Source organism: Oreochromis niloticus, linkage group LG7 (assembly GCF_001858045.2).
Source record: "Oreochromis niloticus isolate F11D_XX linkage group LG7, O_niloticus_UMD_NMBU, whole genome shotgun sequence".
NCBI lineage: Eukaryota > Metazoa > Chordata > Actinopteri > Cichliformes > Cichlidae > Oreochromis > Oreochromis niloticus.
In genome coordinates, this window is record NC_031972.2 from 49,727,582 (window position 1) to 49,744,334 (window position 16,753).

At 40.6% G+C, this 16,753-nt stretch overlaps 2 protein-coding genes across 2 annotated transcripts in view; both read right to left on the reverse strand.

Annotated features, from left to right (window-relative positions):
• Positions 1–4,784, reverse strand: part of hcn4l (hyperpolarization activated cyclic nucleotide-gated potassium channel 4l) — a 29,204-nt gene extending 24,420 nt beyond the window's left edge. The window contains 1 exon segment of the mRNA XM_025908775.1: positions 1–4,784. Coding sequence (XP_025764560.1) covers positions 1–373 — 373 coding nt within the window. The 5' untranslated portion in view covers positions 374–4,784.
• A 123-nt stretch (positions 4,785–4,907) lies between these two features.
• nptna (neuroplastin a) lies at positions 4,908–15,327 on the reverse strand (the record flags this gene model as incomplete). The annotated part of the gene is made up of 8 exons (XM_025908459.1): positions 4,908–5,899; positions 6,181–6,257; positions 8,295–8,304; positions 10,034–10,304; positions 12,313–12,434; positions 13,178–13,272; positions 13,365–13,533; positions 14,892–15,327. Coding segments are annotated over 7 exons (1,164 nt in total), but the record flags the coding sequence as incomplete, so codon positions are not given.
• Positions 15,328–16,753: the final 1,426 nt, after the last annotated feature.

Genomic DNA, 16,753 nt, shown 5'->3' on the forward strand with positions numbered 1-16,753 from the left:
CCGGGCCGTGCTCACCGGGGAAACTCTCGTTGACTCCAGCATCAGCCTCGGGGATGAGGCGCCTCTGCTCCGCCAAATCTGACCCGGGGGGATGCCGTCCGGAGATGGAAGAGATGCTGCCCCTAAAAAAGCGGCAGTCCCCATTCAAGTTGGTCTTCACGGTGACGTCCCTCTCAAAGTCTTCGACCCCGGCCTCCCCGATGCTCTTGCAACTGCTCGCGGGAGACAGAGAGGACAAATGTTTGAGCCCGATACTTTTCCTTTTAGTGTCCTTGTCGCCGTTCTCCCCTTCGTCAGTCACAAAGGGCTTTTGCCCAATGTTTTGCGGCAAACTGTAGAGCCGTTTGCGCATGGAGGACTGGAATCTCTCCATTTGGAAGAAGCAGAAGAGGTTGCGCTCTAAGGACAGCCCGTGAAAGCGGGGGGATGAATCATGAATCTCACACACTCGGGGTGCCGCTGGAGGCAAAAACAGTGACGGGGGAGGTCCGCAGGACGGGTCGTATCTTATCTGACTCTTGGGACGTGCCGCTCTCCTCCGGTTCAAACATTGAGATGCGTCAACGAATACGCGGCGGCTGCGATCAGACGCTCATGTAAAAGCGCCAAACGACAAATGCATGTAAATCCAGGTAAGCTCGTTGAGTGCAGACGGGAGCGCATCAGGATGCAGCATGCTGAGCGTCGGACGTGCCGGAGTGGGAGAATGCTGCTGCTGCTGTTGCTGCTGCTGAGCTCCTCAATGACAAAGCATGATCCCCACCTCCCCCGAAAGCCTATCTGAGCCCTCTCACAGCGCAAGGTGAATACACACATGCACGCAGCTGCCCCTGGTTTTCACTGAGCGCTGACATCACTAATCCATAAGCCTCGCGCTTTCTAATAACGTGAATATTGATGGAGCTAATCTATCGGGTTGCCATAGGAGCCAGGATGGCACACGCGCTCACCCCGCCCAGGCAGGACAAACTGGAGAGGATGATTCAAGGATGCGATCTGGCATTGGAGTTGGTAGTTAAATAGTTGAGAGGATGTAATCTTAAGGTTTGGTGTTTGTGGCATCGGGCCTCACACTGAACAATCAATTCTGATATTTGCCCAACCCGGTGAATGATGTTGGGCACAAAACTGACACTTAAGTCTGATTGACACGAGTTTTACACGAGCTGCATCCTGTGTTTAAGCATGCGTGGTTGTTTGTGATGCTCAGGATGCGCAAATCTTGTGCCAATCTTGGTCATTTCTGGTAGGCAACGTGGATTGTACGTCCTTGGCACCACATGCACGGCAGCCAGAATGTGCGTCTATATGATGTGTATGGCTCTACTGGATTATCAGGGTTTTGCAGGTTCACCTGGCTATGAAAAAAATAAAAATAAAAAACAGTGCACCTGGAAAAATCTTAGGAATGACACCTGTAATCCATAAGCCTACCAACCCAAATTATTCTCTTACCTGCCTGGATTTCCCACCCAGGGTTAAAATATCTCAAATTGACCACCGGATAATGATGGTATTGCATTTTACTTTTCCCCCAAAACACTGGCATGATCCCCACTGTATAAATAACGCTGAATGCTTCATTGAAAATCATCAGTTGGGGGTTAATTAAAACTAAAATAGTGCACAAAGCTGTTTGGTCACATATCACCTGTGTTTTTTGGCAAATGTGTTGCATCAGCGTTTCAGTTTTATTAGCTCGACAAGACAGTTTTAGTTAAATGGAGAAGCGATGAAATACTTCAGCACTGGCCAACGTGGCAAATTAATTTGATGAAAGGTTGTTGACAGCTGGCTGCATTAAGGTTGTATGATTCAATCCAAATGTCACTAAAGTGATTTAAACCATACAGCAATCTCATATGGCACACTGCCAACCAACAAGAAGGGCTGAACAGTTTGTTTCCCTCGAAATTTTTCCCCACGACACAGTGGTAAACTAATTAAAATCATCATTTGTGAGCCGCTTGCACAACTAAGAGAACTCTTCTTCCACTTGATTCATTCATTTTAATTCCCTGCCATCAGTGGCCACATAACACGGGGATATAAAGTAGCACACAGGGAAACAGGTTATTCTCTTTTATTTATTTGCTGCTTGTTAGTCTCCTAAAGGGATGCCTATATACATACCCCATGCCTCATTCACTCATTCATACTTTTTCTACACCTAAGTGCTTTCTATTTAATATTCACATTCATACCCCGATGAACACATCAGAGAGCAACCTAGGGTTCAGTATCTTGCCAAGTTGTACTTAGGCATGTAAACTGGAGACTGGGGCAGCCGGAAATCAAACCACCAGCCTTCCCATTAGTAGACCTGCTCTACCTCCTGAGCACCCCAGTAGATGGGCTACAGCAGCAGAAGACGATCAGGTGCTGCTCCTGTCAGTCAAGAACAGCTCTAAACCCAAAAAGGGGTCCAACCCGTTATCAGCGAGGTATAATTAATGAAGTATCCGATGTATACTTTTTATATATATTATATACACAGTTAGCACACAATGAGCTCAAAATTTACAGAACAGACATGCTCCGTCTTAATCGTTGCTCCTTAAGATGTTTGTGCTGTCCGTGGATTCTTGTGGACACATGCAGATGGAGGTGCGGAGTTGCCATTTCCGATCAAGAACCAGAAATGATAGGTTTGCTGTTTTGTTTTTTTTTTTGTTTTTCTGAACCTCTGAACTGGCAAGCAGAGGACGTGAGGCTCACAAACTCTTGGTTCTTTTTGCAAAAGCCAGGCGAGACGGACATAATCAGAAGAAAATGGGAGAGGGGTTTTAAAGAGACAGAAGCCAAAGTAGTTTGTATTGGTGCAGTTACATAAGTCTAGTGTGCTGAGAATCATACAAAGCTTGACTAGTTTGCCATAAGAATAGAGAGATTTAAACAACCCCTGAAATACTGAAAGTTACCGCTATGAGTTACCGCTTCCACATTTGAGTAACATCGAGTATCTTTTCACATTGGAAACATTTTTTGTTTTATTTAAGTAAAAAAAAGATTCAGTTTGACAAAATACCACTTCATTTAGGTGTCAAACAATTAATAAAATCATCTATTACCCCAAAACTTACATTTAAATGGTATGTCACACTGTATGATGCTATTTTGCACTAATCACTGCTTTGTTTCACTTACCACCAAAAGTCTTTATTTAAGACAACTAATTATATGCCATTTGTGACACATGATGTTGACAACTGTGGCAGCAGATGTAAATAAAGTAAATAAATAAAATAAATAAATAAATAAAACATTAATCTCTCCATTAAGTTTGGAGAACTCTTTAGATTTGTTATTAAAACAATCCGCTGGCGTGTTTAAGAACTAGTCCATCACACTGGTTTAAAGTTCACCTGACATCCGAGAGATTAATCCGCCCGGAGGGAACAACAAATCATTTTTGTCAGGAGTTGTGTTCCCTCCTTTTTTTCCGGGTTCACAAAGTCACAGATGTCTCTCTGCTCTAGAAATGGACTGATTTTATTACTGTTTGAATCCTGCTGACATATTAATCCAGGGTGCAGCATTACATCACAGGAATTAGACCCAAACAATTAATAGAACAGTTAAAAAAAAGACAGAAAAAGTCACAGAACAATAGTTTATAATTCTCCAGCTGGTAATAGCTTTTTAAAATATTCCTGAAAGTCCATCAGGGAAGAAACTGATGCTACCAGCCAGGAGGAATGAGAAAATAGTGCCCGCCTTTGTTGTGCTGCAGCAGTTTCCCACATTTTGTGATGAATGTGCTTCCCACTACAGCTCGAGGACAACACAGGAGAAAAAATATATGCCGTATTTATTTTAAATCTAGTGAGATATCACACTTTTTTTTAAAGCTTTACAAGATAAATTGATCTCCCTTTTTGAAGAAGAAGAAGAAGCAGCAGCAGGAGCAGCAGGAGGAGCAGCAGGAGCAGCAGCTTAGGACAGTGTTTAAGAGGAACAGTTTCAAGTCCAGATATGGACTGATGTGAGAGTAGGAAGCAATGAATGGACCAAAACTGAATGAAACCAAGCACCTGGGTACAGTATGCTCTCCACAGAGTGGAGAGTAAAGATATGCCCCTTTCTTCTTCTTTCTTTTTTGGGATTACATAAATGTCTGTGACCGCTCTGTTATCTGTTATGTTTGCAGTTTCATACTATGCAAAGTGTTGAATAAAGTTTAAAAGAAAAAGAAAAGGCTTCAAAGATTAAGGACGTCTCATGTGACTCAGTTTAAATTTGCACATTGATTTTTATACCAAGCAAAGAGAACTGGTATCTAATGTACAACAAGAACACAGATCAGTCTCAGTAAATGAACTGAGATGTATGTATGCATGCATATTCCAATGATGTGCACTAAAATCATGAATGATTTTAATTTTAATGGCTGACTTGACATGTAGGTTTGCCTGTTTCACTACCTGACAACTTATAAAAAAAGCTCCCTCCACAGTGGCAGAACTACAAAGTCAAAGTATTTGACATTGCACCATAAAACAGAACTATAAACATCGGGCCCTCTGAATATCTGAATCTGCCGTTTAAAACTCATTTCCTTTCCTTCATTTCAAGACGCGACCTCAGTGGCATCCTCCATTAATCCTAAAAAGAAAGGCAGCTTCATCCCTCGGCTGTCACTCAAAGGCCTTTCACCGTGTACTATTTTCTGTCTTTTCATATCTAATCTGATGTTTGAATTTCACAGCGTAAGACTTCCAAGTACCCCGAACACTTTCCTCATGGTTTGCAGGTCTTTATTGCTCTGACGTTCATCGCCGCATTCCCCAGTTCCACTGCGACCTCCTAAAATCTCACTAGATGGAGCTGTTCTCCACTTTTGAGAGCCCATGTGACTAAGAGTACAACTCTGTGTGTTTTGCAAAGAAACTGATTTGCCAGACACGTTTGAGTTTTTAAAATATTTATTTTTAAAAATGACTCGGGATCTTGGAATTGCTTCACATGTGTCAGCTCGGACGCGGGCTTTCCTTTCTGCCCCACGTAAGCTGTCGAGAATTCATGCAGCTGTGTTGTGTGCCATCAACGCTCTACGGTGATCCTACTAGATTAAAGCTTTGTCACAGAGAAATCAAAAGCTGCAATGATTTGCAATATATTGATATGGATGATAATTGCATAGGATAATAGCCATGCTGTACAACACACATAATTATAAAATAATCCGTTAGAATGATTAGTACAGATTTCCTAAAGTAGGCTTTTATACAGGTTTTTTTCATACTTTTCAACATTTAAGTGCATCATATAATATGGATAGTCTTTATATTAATGGTGATCTGATACATAGTTATTGTGATTTAATACATACAGTACATACATACAGTAGATCTTAATCAAATTTAGAGGGACATTGCAAAGCCCTTAAATGTAATAGATACTGTCGGATAAAATGAACCAATGGTATGCAGCAGGATGATAAAACTGTACACATCTGTCATACCAGATTATGGTGGTATTTTCTTTTGCTGAGTGTCGTTTTTCCTCTAAAACACACAGTACAGATTATTAAAATGAAGCCACTCTCAGAGAAAAAACAAACCAAAACCAAAAAAAAGCCATTTCTGCATCAAACAGAAGGTCAACGTCTTGCATGCATTATTTTTAGAAGTAGTAAACATGTTAAATTAGTGGTTAAGAGGGTGGGGAAAAATAATAAACGTCAACAGCCGCATGCAGTCACAATGGTTATAATGTTAACAACTCTATAATGGTTTGGGTACCTCCTGACCTCACACCCTTACACAATAAAATCATAAGGCATGCCTCATTTAATTCCTCCACAACCATACTTTTAATGGCAGATGCGTCCTATAAACAACGGGTATGGAGTCCATTCTTGTTTACCTTCATATGGTCAATACATGTGTAATGAGACCTGCAGAAAGGAGAAGATTCAGCTCGTTAGCCCAGTGTCAATGCGATCTATTAGTATATATGAGTTATCCTGCGTGACAAAAGCATTCAGTTATTGTTTCGTATAGTCAATTTGTATTCTTGAAGGGTCTTTACCTTATAATATAAAGCACCTTGAGGCAACTGTTGATCTCATTTGGTGCTATGTAATTACACTTAATTAAATCAAATTAAATCAGTCATCTTGGGTTTGTGGCCACGGGTCTTTATTATCAGGGCTTCTCTTAATAATTTAATACTTACTCAGCAGACAGGCTGCTCAGTTTGTATTCCTCTGGCGGAGATTCTTGTCTTTGTGGTTGTTGGTTGAGTTAGTTTTCCTTTACAAAGAAGTAAAACACACAATCAGCTCTCATCTCAAATGAAGCATATATGAGGTGTTATCAAGCAGTTCTGTGATCAAATCCCTAAAAAAAAAGGAAAAACCAAAACGCCTTGTGGTGTAAATGGCAAATCTCAAATTCAAGGTTATCTTCTCATGCACCTTTACAGTTTACTCAGCAAGGCTGCTGCTTTTTGTGTTCAAACACTTGATTGGACACTTCAAATATCAAATATCAAGCGGTCTGCGTGGTGACCCATGATTTTTCATCAAGCTACCTACGCTCATGATGACACAAGATGGCACTCTTTCACAAATCCTTCATAGGGGGAAAAAAATAAATCAGGTCGGTTGATATTTGGTCTCTTGGCAAAAATTACAGAGACAGTAGAAGTGGTCAGAATAGCAGCTATGCTGGAAACTGATTGGGCATGATCGAGAAGATGATCTTGAACGGAGATGAGCCAAATTTAAATAAAGCTTTTGAACACACGTCACACACAGAAACTCGTGATCTCAGTCCTAACAACTGTAAAATGATTGTTGTCGTGTATGAAATAAAAACAGCTAAAGCTCGGCTTTCTGTTTCATGACATGAAATAAGCGCTGCAGGCTGCTAATTAACCAATTTTAACATCTGCAAGCTTGTGGTAGAAATTTACCATCATTTTATTTATAGATGAAACTGACTGATGTTGACAGTTGACTGATGCCTTGATGATGGGATCAGGGTTATTAATGGAAGCACTGACGAAAACAACTACTACTAATGTTCGCAGCCATAAACTGTATATCAAAGATGGACATAGCCAGAGCATTGTCATTTAGTCCTTTTGTCATGTCTAGTCTTTAAACCTTTAAGCCTATATAGTGCTTGGATGTCAAACTCATTTTACATCGAGGGCCGAGTACAGCCCAGTTATGTGGGCCAAATGAGTGAAACTCCACTTTCTGTCAGTCTAAAAACATTTAGCTACACATTTAATCCCTGAGATATCTTAATATAATATAAAGAAGTGCAATTTCAACAGCACATGTCAGTTTTTCTACATGGCAAATGTAAAATTAGAGAAAAATCTTGTAGGTCACTGCTTAGACTGTCCTATATATATTTTATTGGGTCACTTCTGGCCCCCGAACCTTATATTTGGCACCCATGCTATAATGTATTTCACACTAAATGGGACAATAAGATAAAAAAATGTACATCACATTTTCTCTAACACGACTTAAAACTAGTGACTGAGCCCATAAACACATGAGGAAAATGTTTACTGAGATATTAAGTCATGTGGGAACCATATTAGTTTTTGCTTCTATAGACTTCTATAGACATTTTGTTGCCCCCTGCTGGCCATTAAAGAGAATGCAGGTATAAAGCACTCTCGCATTAGATTACAGTTTTTAGATCTGAGGCTACGTCCATCTTTTACATTCAGACTGCAGCAAGGACAAAACCAGACCCAGGACCATTTATGTAAATGTTTTTTTTTAACATTTTTAAGCATAATTTTTACATGCTGAGAGTTTTTTCTGTTCTTTTTTGTGTGTGTTCCAGTGAGGTAAGTTTTTTTCCTCTCAAAAAAGATACTAGGTAACTAAAATGTAGGTTACCAGGACACCTGTCAATAGATTACTGAAGCCAGGAGGGGAAACAGGAAGAACAAAACTATGCCTTAAATAACACATCTGCCTGAAACTATGTTGTAGCGCGTTAAAAAACATTTAATGAACAATGCATACTGCCTCTCACTGCCAAACATGGGCGGCTTAAGCAGGACTTTCCTAATCCGGACAACTTGTCAGTCACAGCAACAGTGTCCAAACTTGACCTTAAAATACCGTCCGGTGATTTATCTGAAATACTAGGACATGATGCTCACCGTTATTTGTGACCCAGTTTTAGGAACTACTTCACAGTGAGCTCTACAGACTGTCTGGAGTAGATACATCATGATAATCTACAACAAAACACACATTACTTTACCAAGCTAAACAGAGATAAGGTGGTAAGAGGTGAAATGTTTATACTTACACTGGTCCAGCTAGGTCATCATCTGTGGCAGCAAGAGGAAAATATGGAGAAATGAACACCAAAAAAAATAAAATAATCGCAAAGAAGCTGCACACGCTGATGAGGTGTTTTGCTTAAAGCTGACATTTAGTGCCCTAAAAATCTCTATGGCTGCGGTTTCCGAGTACAAACTGTTACCAAATAAAAACATAGCCTAGGTGAGGTAACACAAGAGCAAACTACATATATACATATACATATATGTATGTATATGTATGTATATGTATATGTATATATATATATATATATATATATACATACATACATATATATATATACATATATACATACATATATATATATGTATATATATGTATATATATATATACATATGAAATGGATGCAGAATGAAAAGTAGCTCATGAGAACACACAAAACACACAGAGTGTAATTAAACATTACAATAAAATGCACAAGCAACTGAGAACAACAGGCAGAATTTAAACTGGGAAAAAAAATACTGTAGTCATGCACAGACAAGCAGCGCTCACAAAGAACATCTGTTCACTCAAGGAGATTAGCGAGAAGCAGGTCCATGAATATCAGCCCCGTACTGCGGTGATAACTCAGCGCAGCGCTTTCAAACAGTGACGAAACACTTCAAATTCCTTACAGTGCTACATGCCATTTCTCTGCTGCGGCGATTATGTTTATGAGCGTGATGCAAAGACATGGCATAATCATTTTATTAAAACAAATAAAAACCTAAAGTTTGGAACAGAAACGTTTAAAAGAGCTGATTATAATGTGCCGCAGACGGGAGGATGATGAGGCTGAATGCTTATTGAAATTCACGAGGCATGCAAAGTCTCTCACTTACCACAAACACAGTTTACGTTAGGCAATTTGGAAAAAGGGGAGGATGGGAGATATTAAAACAATCTTTTAAAATGTATGCAACAAGCGGAGAGAAACCAGGTCCGAGAGTTTCAAGTAAAACAATTCACGAAAGAAAGCCATCTGCATCCGTCGTGATTTGCTGCTTAAAGGCTGTACGGATTTTCGAGGGGACTATATCGCTCCCATATTCTGCAATCTATTCTGATAAAATAATAAACCGTAATGAGAAAACGTTCAAGTGCAATGACTGTAGGCGTTAGTGAAAGCCACCGACAGCTCTTAGGTGTCAGTCATTCCCTCGGTGCTACAGCTAATCAGCATGTGACAACATCAAAATTCTGTTTGAGAGGAAAAGGTTGCCCAAATACCGTTAATGCATAATATATGACGTAGCTAGACTCTCAAATGAAGTGCTCAGCGCTATCAGAAAATCGCAGGATGGCATACTCAGGTTTCACAGCTAAATTACGAGTCTCATAGTTAAGTTTGCATTAGGGACATTGCATTGAGGACACCACAAGGTCCCTGGAAAGGTATTAATAATTGAAACCGCCCAACTCCTCAACACTGCAGTATCATATTTCTCATTAATATTAAAGGCATGATATTGTCCTGACAAGGTGCAACAGTGTCTGCGTTCTGGGTCAGCCTCACTGCCTGAATTATTGAACGCGGGCACAGCGATGGGCACAGTGTCAGGCAACTCTGCCGGTGCACCTGGTGAAGAAAAGCCTTCAAGCTCACACATGACAGACCCATTAGGTATTTCATTTGTATGCTGAACGCAGCTAATCTATCCCCACTTATATTTAAACAATGGACTAATAAAACATTCCTAAGCATCATCAGCGGTGACTCACCGTCTTGTAAATCTTCTGGCTTCTTGCGCTTCTCATAAACAACGATGATGATGACCAGGATGATGATCTCAGCCAAAACCCCCAGGAGAGGCCATAAGGGGGCCAAGCGGCTGCGAACCCTCAGCACAGATTTCTCAGTAGTGTGGCCAATCATGTTGGTGGCGTTGCAGACGTACACGCCTGGATCTTCATTAATGTCCAGGTTCAGAATGTGGAGCTCTGTGTAGTTGTCTTTGCTGACGATGTAGATGCGTGTTGTGTTTTCAAAGTCCTACGAAGAGGGAATGAAGAGAAATTCAACGAATCATCCTGATGATTTGGCAGTGACAGTTTTTTCACATGGACAGTTTTTTGTGCCTTAGTTTAGATCATGGGATATTATAAACTCACCAGACATGTTATTAGGTACACCTGTTCAGCTGCTTATTAACACAAATGTCTAATAAGCCAATCACATTCCAGCAACTCAGTGCATTTAGGCTTGTAGACATGGTCAAAACGACCTGCTGAAGTTCAAATTGTGTATCAGAACAGAAAAGAAAGGTGATTTAAGCCACTTGCATTTCAGAAACTGCTGATTTACTGGGTTTTCCCCACACAACCATCTCTGAATCATCTGAAAAAGATGAGCTGCAGTTGTCTGGGTGACAATGCAGTGTTGATGTCAGAGGTCAGAGGAGAATGCCCAGACTGCTTCAAGTTGATAAAGGCAACAGTAACTCAAATAACCACTTGTTACAATCAAGGTATGCAAAAGAGCATCTCTGAACGCACAGCACGCCCAACCTTGACACAGCAGCAGAAGATCAGGTGCTGCTTTTTGTCATCTAAGAACAGGAAAAGGAGGCTCCAGTTCACATGGGCTCATCAAATTTGGATGATAGAGGGTTGAAAAAATGTTGCTTGGTCTGATGAGTCTAAATTTCTACCTCAATATTTGGATGGTAGGATGTTTTTATAAACAACATTAAGGCTTGGATCCATGCTGCCCTTTATCAACATTTCAGGCTGTTGTGGTGGTCTAATGGTGTGGGGGGTATTTTCTTGGCCCTCTTAACTCGAACAGAGCATCACTGAATCACCACCGACCTACGTGAGTATTGTTGCCGATCCACACAGTGTATGCGTCTTCTGATGGCTCCTTACAGCAGGATAATGTACCATGTTATAAAGCTAATATATTTTTAAACTGGTTTCTTGAACATGTCAATGTTCCTAAAATAACCTACACATTCACCAGATCTCAATCCAATGGAGCACCTTTGAGACGACGATTGTTTCAAGCACCTTGTTTAATCTATGCTATAAAGAATTAAGGCAGTTCTGAAGGTCTAAGGGGGTCCAACCCAGCTACTAGCAAGGTGTACCTAATTTAGTGACTAATATGATCTAACACTACACAACAATATCAACTAATATAGGAACTGCTAACTAATAGTAATTGTATTGTAATTACTAACTACTACAGTAGTTAGCAATTACAGTTACTTACACGTAAAAAGTGTGTAAAAATAAACACTAAGGGGTAATTATGTACTTATTAATGTTGCTTTACAAGCATTTGTTCAAACTGGCTTTAAGCACCAAGAGTAAATGTTAAGCCTTTACCAGGAGTAAAGGCTTAAACATCCATTTTTCTACTTCATTTTGGAGTTCAATGGCATCTTTGAAATAGATTTTTACCAATAAAACTTAGCTTTAACTACATTAATGTAGTTATACTAAAGTAAAAGTACACTGAAAAGAGTATTTTCACTTTTATTTTAAAAGGTTAGCTATTGTTTTTTTAATAAACTTTCTATGACCATGGGCTTTTTTTTTTTACATAAAATCAGACTGAAAACAACAGTCGTGCCTGAGTGTGATACTTTTCAGGAGAAAGTGTTATATCGGTGGGTGTTGTGTTTATATTTATTTTGGATTTGTTTTAATGTTTCCATTTATTGTAGATCAATTAAAGAATTGATCTACAATATTTTCCATTTATTGTTTCTGTTAATCGTAAATGTTCTTGTTGAGCTTTAATATTTAGAGTAAGTCAAACACATAAAATCCTTCCTGTGTTAAACTGCAGCTGTGGGATTTGTGGACTTTAACCTCTTAACCTTAAGTGTTCTTAATGGTGACCTTCTGCTTAGGTAGCTAGGCTGAATTACTGGCAGGAGATTTACTTTACCACCAGTTGCTGTACATATGAGACTTAGAATCTTTTTAAAATCATAAAATCTAAACATCACAAATGATATCTAAGCAGTATCATTTAAATTCATATGACATACCTTGTCGTTCCTGCGCCAGGACCACACAGGGTGAGGATAGCCCACAGACTTACAGTGGAGTATAGCGTGCTCGCCCTCGTTCTTATTCTCACTACGTTTGTGGCCTACAATCTCAGGAGCAGCTAAAACACAAAACACATTTGAGAAATCAATTTAAAAAAAAATAACGATAATAATATAATTTTTGTTATTTTTCCAAGTTGAAACTGATAATAATGCTCTCACTGTTGGCTGTATTGTTTTTAACCACATTGCACGTTTATGAAGTAATCTGAGTAAAAGCTAAACATAACTTGCACTAAAACAGTCACATGAGGTCAATCACAATTTCTTTTTTTTAAGAATAAAGCACTGAAGCACCTAGCAGGGGTCATTCCAGTAGTCTTTTTACAATGCAGAGACAAACATTTGTGTGTATGAAAGTGAACTTCAAACATAAAGCATTACATTTAATCTAGCAAGAGTATTTGAGCCAGTGTAACCATAAACTGTGTGCATTACTCAGTATATTATAAAACGGACTGCATTAATAGAAATGCCCCATATAATATCAAGAAAACTGCCCCTGAAATCCAATTTGCCTCCATTGCAATGCAACAGCAGAAAAGGCTGACCAGATTTTACCGTTGAGACATAATCCCTTTCCATCAGACAAACAAGACACCATCTGCTGCCACTGAGCCGGGCACTGGCTTGATGGAGGTGTCAAGGGCACCGGCTGCCCCTGGGCAGCCAGCAGAGCCGTTTGAGATCACAGGTCCTCACATGACAGCGATACAAGTCCTCAAGGCCATTTTTATTGGTGGCATCTCTAATGTGGCCTCAAAATTGCAAAGACGGCTTTAGGGCGCCAATCAACACCTACATTTAACTTCGATGGTGGCGTTGGCCGAAGGAGCCATGCTGAAGGTGTAGACACACATGTACACTCCAGCGTCGTCTGCTCTTGGTCTGTTCACCCTGCGGAGCAGAAATACATCTCACATGAACGCACGCCAGGCTGCTAAACACCTCTTCCTCTCGCACTCATGAAAAAAGCTGACCATCTATACCTGTACTCAGTGTTCTTGCTTGAGTCGCGCGTTTCCGGGATCTCCTCGCCGTTCTTCATCCAGAAGCTTTCCTGGGCGGTGCTGTGGGCGCTGGTCAGGTTGCACTGCAGCGTGAGGCCTTCTCCTTCCACTGGAAGCGTGATGTGTTCGGAGGCAGCGATCGACGGCTCTGCAAGACAGGCATAGCTCAGCCACAACAGAAGTAGTGGGTGAAGGCGCGCTGGAAGATGTAGAGTTCAGACACTACAGACGACTGGTCGTTTTTTCAATACTGCTCAGGAATAGTTTAAAGTGGGAGGAATTATTCTGGGCATCCCAGCCTGCTGAAGAAAAGGTCCATTCACTTTCTGGGTAGCTGGACATGAAATACACCCATTCGAACAACTACATTACCAAATATAACTTTACAGAACAAAATGCAGCTTTTGGATTACAGGCAAGCTTTGGATGAATTTTCTCTTTTTAAGAAACACTTGGTTTAATTATAGCAGGTGGATGTGTTTTGTGTGAGGCATGATGATAAGTATACATCTGTTACAGTGCAGGTGGATAAAAGCAGGTTTCACATTACAGTGACTCCAGAACAATTTTTATGAAGCACACTAATGTTATTTATACCAATTCTTTGCACTTACCACAGCTGATTTAGCTTTTTTATGAAAATATCCCTCCACTTAATTTAGAGATTAGATTTATTAGCTTAAAATGAACCCCTTACAACAATAAAAATCTGCCTCCTCATTTGCATCCCGCAGAAATTTAACCTGCCGAAGCTGCTCGCTTGAGTTGGCTTTTAAACAATGAAGATCTTAATTGGAGAGTTGGTATTCTGCTTAATCCTGATTATCTATGTCTTGTTTGCACAGTTAGACACCAGTGAAGCTCTTAATCTGTAGTCATGGCCTAAAACACAGTCTGCACACGAAGCACCTGCAGGTTTGTGCTGGCAGGTACTCAGCCCCCCTCCCCAAAAAAAGAAAAAAACTGTATAGAGATTTGACCCCCATTTTTGTCCTTTTATAAGGCAGTCTGCTGAAGAAGATACATGTCTCTAGAAAAAACACTGTGATTCTGGTGAGCAAACAAGAAACTACTGTTAGTGCTAATATGAGTCAGAAATGAGACGTGCTATCACTCTCCAAATAAATCATGGCTGTGATGAAGATGATACCAAATGCCAAATACCAAGCAGGTTACAACAATGAGAGAAAAATCACAATTATAATTAATAATTCTGGGAAATTAGAAGAAAAGAGGAGAAAAGGGAGGAAAAGAAGGAAAAAACTGGGCTCTGTGAGCTCTAGTTTGAAGGAATTATTGAAATGTGGGATGAGCATTAAAGAAATACTACTCAGCTCTGCTTATTAAAGATAACAAGAAGATGAGAGGATGGTGTTTTTTCCTCATTTCTCAGGTCTGTGGGGGAGGGTGGCACCTACTTAGGAAGCTACTGCTCCTCTGGAGAGGTATGATGGAGGCTGAATCACACAGGAACTGGGGGAGGATCGCTCTACACTGACCACTCACTCTGCAGCACTGTTATAGTGGCCTGAGCACGGATCCAGGTGGTGGCTGGATTTTGGTGGAGGTCATTACGCCGCGGGTCATTGCTGGCTCTGCACTCGTACGTCCCAGAATCGTCTAGCGTGAGATGCGATACCCCCAACACACTCACAGCATTGATGCCGTAGGCGGTGCTGATGGACACCCGCCGCTTCCGGGCGCCATCCCACAGCTGCCTGAAAGAGTCGGCTCGGTTGATCTCAGAGTACCACCACTGGATTTCGGGGGTGGGGTTACCTACCACGTCACAGTACAGCTCAAAGGTGTCACCTGTGAGCTTAGTCTCAGAAAGAGGCGATTTCACAAAGCCCGCCGGTGCTGGTGATGGTCGTTTACGGGGGCAGCGTGTCCAGAGGCAAAACAAAAGAGGAGAAACAGGTGCAGGTGAGAAAATAACAGGTTAAATTAAAACAGGAGCCAGACAAGGGACATGACAAAATGAAAAGAACAGCAACAAATGCAAAATAATGAACAGAACAGACAAATTATGTTAAAATTAGAAAGAAAGAAATGAATAAATGATAGCTGCTTAACTCCCCAATTAATCTAATCATTTCCTGGTTTATAAAATTTCTAGCCATGTTGATAAATTCAAATTAAAGTTGCAAATATCATCATTTCCCTTCATTAATTAATCTGGCACTCATTAGTTTTTTCCCCAATTGAAAAGGGACTTGTTATCAGAGGATCCTTGAAGCTAGTCTCACCACTTGTAGCCACCTCAAGGCACTTAACTTTAATTTCAGTGGTCCCAGGGATGAATAAGGACAACAGTCAAATCTCACTAAAGAAAGGTTCCTGATTTGTAAGTAATTCTTCTACTACCAACTTTGCTGTTACACAATCACTCCACAGATTTCAGTTAAGCATTATTTCTATCCACAGTGCGTTCTGAGTCGAAATCAAAGAAGAAAGAAATTGAGATTTTGGGTTCATCCGATTCGCACTCGACAAGAGCCTGGTGCAATGTGACGGCGTCTGATGCAGAGTCACAAATCAGTTCATTGACAAACAGTTTCCCCTCTGATGAGCCATCAGTCATCACATTGACAATTTTTGCTCTGGGAAAAAGAGACAACCTCAGATCTGTCTAAGCTATTATTGCTGCTATTCCTGGGAAGCTTTAATTCAATTCTTCTGGGACGTCCCTGCAAGGCTCCTCTCACTTGGTTCTGTGCAATTAATGGCATCATATAAAACTGTGCCTGGCTCGCACAGCGCTCACATCAAGAAGTCCTCCACACGACCTTGTCATTTTCTTGGCTGTATAATAAAAGTATCTCAGCGCTCAGAAAATCATGTTTATGTAATTACTGAATAACAAGGAAACTGATACAACAAGCTGCTTATAATTTTACTGGATTGAAATGTCTCCCTTTTAAATGTAAATGCCATTAATCATGGAGGTGGAAGTTATAAGCACGGTCTATAGGCTCTGCAGAGAGACAAGAGATTTATAGAAGCCTCAGCTCTGGGTCTCTGGGGAGTGTGTGGGCACATGGTGATAGACCCCCTGCGTTTCCATAGAAGCACTCTACGGAAACAAAGTAGGAAGAAGAGACAGCCAACCAGATGACACAGACCATCACAAGACAGACGATCACCTGGTTTCTGTGTCAAGCTGCTGACATCACAAGATTCTGCTGCACAGCCTGCAACTGGTTCCTGAAGACCAGCCCATATACAGTGTGCACATAAAGATTCCTTCATACATGCAAACCAGCCAATAACATGACTGAAACCTAAAGCCAGCACCTCAGCGCTTATCGCAGAAATGCTGAGAGACAGACCCTGTCAACTCCGACAGATTAGACATGTTAAAAGTG